At 36.6% G+C, this 5,864-nt stretch overlaps 1 protein-coding gene across 2 annotated transcripts; it reads left to right on the top strand.

The window, feature by feature from the left end:
• The first annotated feature begins 242 nt into the window (after positions 1-242).
• Positions 243-5,551, top strand: LOC110724768 (calcium-dependent protein kinase 28-like). 2 transcript variants are annotated; one of them, XM_021904227.1, is made up of 12 exons: positions 243-998; positions 1,577-1,707; positions 1,894-1,935; positions 2,073-2,184; positions 2,271-2,349; positions 2,591-2,760; positions 3,112-3,238; positions 3,425-3,540; positions 3,631-3,738; positions 3,855-3,917; positions 4,041-4,214; positions 4,877-5,551. In XM_021904227.1, the coding sequence occupies exons 1-12, from the start codon at positions 570-572 to the stop codon at positions 5,039-5,041; spliced, it is 1,716 nt and encodes a 571-aa protein (XP_021759919.1). In that variant the 5' UTR covers positions 243-569; the 3' UTR covers positions 5,042-5,551. The 2 variants fall into 2 exon arrangements, with proteins under 2 accessions (XP_021759919.1, XP_021759928.1); XM_021904236.1 differs by having other exon boundaries at positions 764-993.
• The last annotated feature ends 313 nt before the right edge of the window (positions 5,552-5,864 follow it).

Here is a 5,864-nt window from a genome sequence, read left to right as displayed (position 1 = left end):
ATAAAAAACTAAGGACACACCAGGAGATGACACGTGTCATTGCTGGTGTGTCTTTTAGTATATAACTAATTGATGATTATTGATTGATTGATTGATGATTGTACAACTTCCAGAAGATTATAAAGTTGATTAAACCAAAAAAAATCAAACATCATTTTTCATCCCAAATCCATTATTTCCACGTCTTCCTTCTTAAGGAAAACAAGAAAATTTCCAAATTCCAAAAATATAAATAATTTAAATTTGTTTTTGTATATATATAAAAAAATAATTTTATAAATATAGTTTATTCCTTTGAAGTCTCTCCTCCTTCAAAGTCTCCGATTTGACCACCATTTCCAATCAGCACCACCACCATCATCTCCCCCAAATCCCCAATACCCTCTTTCTCACCTTCTTCCTTCTTCTTTCCTACCCTTTTTCTCTCTCTTCCCCAAATTTTTCCCCTTATTATATAAATCAATTTAATCCCTCATTTTCCCCCAATTTTAATTTTAGTGGGTATTCATCAATTCCCCCATTAATCAAACAAATCAAATTTAATTTCCCAGAAAAATCGAAATAAAAAGATGGGTTCTTGTTTATCATCTTCAAAAGTAAATGGATCAAATAGCAATACAACCTCGAATACCACGACTACCGCCGGCACCGCCACAACCTCCGGCACGGCCACATTGACGGTGAACAATCATAAGAAAGAACCCACGAAAATGGCGACGAAAACGGCGGCGAAAACAGAGCAAAAACAGAGCAAAACAGAGGGCCCACAAAAACAGAGGAATACTGTTCCAATGGTTAAACTTAGAGATAGAACGAATTCACGCCGTCATAGTTCAATTCCTTGTGGTAAACGAACAGATTTTGGGTATGAAAAAGATTTTGATTCCAAATATACAATTGGAAAATTATTAGGGCATGGACAATTTGGGTATACTTATGTTGCTACTGATAAATCTAATGCTGATCGTGTTGCTGTTAAAAAGATTGATAAGAGTAAGGTACTATTTTCTTTTTAATTTTTCTGGGGTTTTTTTTTTTAAATTTTATTATTTAATTTTAAAGCTTGTAATTAATTTGATTGTTTTTTCCGTTTTTGGAATGATGGGTTGTTGAAATTTAATTTGTTTGTAACAAGGGTATTTTGGTTTTGTTTTTATTTAATGTTGTTGGTTATTGGGTTGATTGTGAAATTGGGATTGGTTGGTTACTTGGTTCATCTTCTCGTTGTGGATTAAATGATGATGAATCATCAAAGGTTCTTGTCTTGTTGCTTGTTAAGTACTCGTAGTTAAGATTTTGGAAGGTGAAGAAGGTCAAATTTGGAATTCCTTGAGCAATAATTAGTTGCTAATTATGTCTGGTTTTTTTGTAGGTTTAGAAGAATAGATAGCTAGGTTCTAATTAATCATTTGATTATTGGCTAATCTATAGTAGTCGAAATTGATTAGATAAGGCGGTATCATGCAATTCACTGTGAAAATGCTAATGGAAGCTTGTAATACTGGTGGTTTGCTGAATTTTGCTCTATAATAACCTTATTGTGATGATTATAACAAATTCATGCCTTTTGTTGCAGATGATACTTCCAATCGCAGTGGAGGATGTTAAGCGCGAAGTTAAGATATTGAAGGCCCTTACAGGCCATGAGAATGTTGTTCAGTTCCATAATGCATTTGAGGATGAAAATTATGTGTACATAGTGATGGAGTAAGTTGCCACCATCCAAGCTATATGAGAATACTTTATAGCTTACTTTATTTGATCGAAGCAAATTGTATTCGGTTTTAGCCACTAATGAAGAGCCTGGGGCTTGGCTGAAATGGAATTATTGACAATGCTTTGAATTGCAATATTTCTCCTTTATTCTGTGAACTAATTATCACTAATCACCAGGTTATGTGAAGGCGGAGAGTTGTTGGATCGAATACTATCCAAGTAAGCAATGTTCTATTTTTCTGTCTTTTTCATCAATTAATTTCCAGCAGCCTGCTTGATGTGTGTATGTGTGTATTTCATCTTTTCTTTTGGCTACTTAAATGTTCTGATGTTGATAACTTTTGTATTAAATTCAGAAAGGATAGCCGATATTCAGAGAAAGACGCAGCAGTGGTGGTACGTCAGATGTTGAGAGTTGCTGCTCAGTGTCATTTACATGGTTTGGTTCACCGTGATATGAAGCCTGAGGTAGACTTTTATCTGTGCGCATATGAACCTTAAAATCCAATTTGATGGAATGGTATGTTTAATTCCAACATGTTTCTTGCTTGTAGAATTTTCTTTTCAAGTCAGCTAAAGATGATTCACCGTTAAAGGCGACAGATTTTGGTCTATCGGATTTCATCAAACCTGGTGAGTAAGAACTTTATCATCAAATTTTGTTTGCATAGTTCTGGACTTCTGGTCTATCGGATCCTTTGCTTTTTCCTTCAATGGACTTTGAGTGGAACTACAAGTGAAATACTGAACTTAGTAATGACTAGTTTTTCTGCCGTTTTCTGTTTTGTGGACACTGTTATAGTTTTGCCAAGTGTCATATCATATGAGTTGCTTCCAAATCTTGACGCTGCTAGGAAAAATTTTCTACTTGCAGGGAGAAAATTCACAGATATTGTTGGTAGTGCTTACTATGTTGCTCCAGAAGTACTGAAACGAAAATCAGGCCCTGAGTCTGATGTTTGGAGCATTGGTGTCATCACCTATATATTGCTTTGTGGGAGACGACCATTTTGGGATAAAACTGAAGGTGGTGTATTCAAAGAGGTATGTAAAATGTGTATTTTCTTAAAATACTGACATCTTTTGTTCTTTCCATTTTCTATATGAATATACTTGCAAGTTTGAAATTTTTTGGAGGTATTAATTCATTTTACTTCAACGTGTTCTTATAATTTGTGTTTTATTACTTTGGATTGTACTTGTTTGTTATCTATTACTATGTGATGGTTTGATAGAGGACACTCTGAAGCAGTGCTTTAGAAGTTCATGTAGTATTTCAATGTCTGTTTTATGTATAAGCTGCAGGACTGGCATTTAAGACATCTCTTATTCTTCCCAATTTATCATATATGGAGCCTGTTTTCTGTCATACTCAATAGAATACTTGTATTTCAGGTTTTGCGGAACAAGCCTGATTTCCGGCGCAAACCATGGCCTACTATAAGCAATGGTGCCAAGGATTTTGTGAAGAAATTATTGGTGAAGGATCCTCGTACTCGCCTTACTGCTGCCCAGGCACTCTGTATGTATCTGTTCTTTTCTTGTATTTACATCATGCTCAATGGAACTCATCTGCTAATTTAATAGTACAGACAATTTGCAATTACTTTGTCTATAGCTCAAGTTGTTCAACTTGTATTTTAATATAATATATTTTTCCATTTCTAATGAAATTGACTGGTGTTTTTGCTTTCCTTTATTTTTTTAGCACACCCCTGGGTCAGAGAAGGTGGAAATGCTTCTGATATTCCCATTGACATATCAGTCCTACGTAACATGCGACAATTTGTCAAGTACAGTCGAATGAAGCAGTTTGCCTTGAGGGTATGATAATTCTCAGTGAAGCTTGGAATATGTTTTTATTTTTTACATTATCTTCCCATCATAACCTCTTTCAATTGTGTCCCCCCTTAGGCATTGGCAAGTACACTTAATGAGGATGAGCTGGCTGATCTGCGAGATCAGTTTGATGCTATTGACATTGATAAAAATGGAACCATCAGTCTTGAAGAAATGAGGCAGGTGTGTTCTGGTTTACTCTAAATTTGGGATTTAGAGTTGATTATGTTATATTGCCTGTAGGTTCAGTTCGTTTTGCCTTTGACTGAACACCATTTTGATACAATGAGCTTTTACAGGCACTTGCTAAGGACCTCCCTTGGAAGCTAAAAGATTCTCGTGTTACAGAGATTGTTGAAGCGGTAATTACTATCTTTCTGTTTCCAGTGCCAGTGGAAAATTCTTGTTCTGATATATTTGATGTCATACTTTAATAAATTACTGCTTTTAAAGTCCTGATTGTGTTATGTGTCTATTTGAGGCAGATTGACAGCAACACAGATGGCCTTGTGGATTTCACAGAGTTTGTCGCAGCAACTCTACATATACATCAATTGCATGAGCTTGACAATGATAAATGGCAAGAACTTTCACAGGCAGCCTTTGAAAAGTTTGATGTGGATAAAGATGGATTTATAACCCCTGAAGAACTCAGAATGGTAAGTTTAGCTGGCATTGAGAATTTAAGCACCTAGATCTCAGATCTAGATCTGTCATTAGCAGTGTGTTATTATTATTGGCATGTGTTCTCTCTAGTGATCACTGGAATTATGACATTGCACTATTGTACTCTTCTGTAACTGTCACTGGCCTGCTTCCTAGTATATTTCTGGTGTGGGGGCTTTGCGGGGGTCTCAAGTTGGATGTCGTACAGCCTTTACATTTTCCATCTTGTAAGGTCTCTAGGTGACAGTAAATGTGCAAATTGGTTCTGGATGTTTTGACATACAAAGAGTGTTAAATCACTCTCCGAGATGGGGAAACAAATTCAATCTTGATAGACGGTCAATTTGGAAATAAATTACCCGGGATTGGATTAAATGATCTATTTTTGGAGTATGGGCTAGTTTATCCCCTTATGCTGGATGTACATTTTGATTGATGTCGTATGTTCTTTTTTGAACAATGATATTTCGGAGAATATGCTTTTTAACAAATTTCAAAACTGATCGAAAAAATGAGGACTAGGAAAACAACTCTTTTCTAACTTATTAGTGTATTGTACTAATGTAGTGAAGTGTTACTTCTCGCCGATATTGTTTCTATTATTTGCTCTTACTACATTTATGCTTTTCTCACACTTGTTTTTTTTTTTTTTCAGCAAACTGGATTGAAGGGGTCAGTGGATCCACTTTTAGAGGAGGCTGACATTGATAAAGATGGAAAAATAAGCCTTGCAGAATTCAGAAGGCTTCTGAGATCAGCAAGCATCAGTTCACGGAATGTTGCCAGCCCAACCTGCCGAAAGAATTCAAGGAAGCTTTGAAAAAATACAGCTCTGAAGCATGCATGGTTCATGCTTGTCGGTTATGAGCTTGGCATCTCCTTGTTCACGTCAGAAAGTGGGAGTACAGGGAACTAGCAGGATGAAGTTGCAGAAACTTCAAATTACACTGATTGTGTGAACTTGTTCAGGGAAGTGGGGATTAAGGAGGAAGAGAAAAGGAAAGTGTGGAAAGGATTATGGTGATGTTAGCTGCTAGGGGGTGTTTGATATTGATCATGGCGATCGATTCAAAGGGTGGTTTCACAAGGGAAGGGCCAGATTTGGTGTGTATCCTCTTTATTCTGGTCAGAATCCAGAGTCTTTGTTTGAGTTTAATCCTAGGAAGGGATTGAACGAAATCTGTTGGATATGCTAATTTGGGGATGTAAACTTTACCTCGTCGTATATATGTCAAGAGTTATATATAGAGAAAAAAGTGAAGGCGTGAATTTTGTTTTTTTCATTTCAACAATTTTGTGGATAAATCTAAAACAAATTTTGCTTCAGAAACTGCTACATTGATTTTTATTACATTGTTGTGTAACTAGAGCTGTCAATTTAGATAAATGGGTCGGGTTTGAGTGGGGTAAGAGTGGGTCGGGTCAACTTGGGTCGGGTCGATTCAGATTAGTTCCATAACCTATGCGGGTCGGGTTCGGGTTGGGTCATCCTTGAGTCAGGTCACATCGGGTCATACTTCTTATCGGGTTCGGGTCGGGTTAATAACAGGTCGGGTTACATTTAAGTCGGGTGAATAATAGGCCGGGTTTTATTCGGGTTAAAACGGGTAGGGTAATTCTCGGGTTCGAGTCGGGTTCGGTTC

Source organism: Chenopodium quinoa, unplaced genomic scaffold (genome assembly GCF_001683475.1).
Source record: "Chenopodium quinoa cultivar QQ74 unplaced genomic scaffold, ASM168347v1, whole genome shotgun sequence".
Lineage (NCBI taxonomy): Eukaryota > Viridiplantae > Streptophyta > Magnoliopsida > Caryophyllales > Amaranthaceae > Chenopodium > Chenopodium quinoa.
Note: the sequence above shows the minus strand (reverse complement) of the source record. Positions and strands in the feature narration are given on the sequence as shown.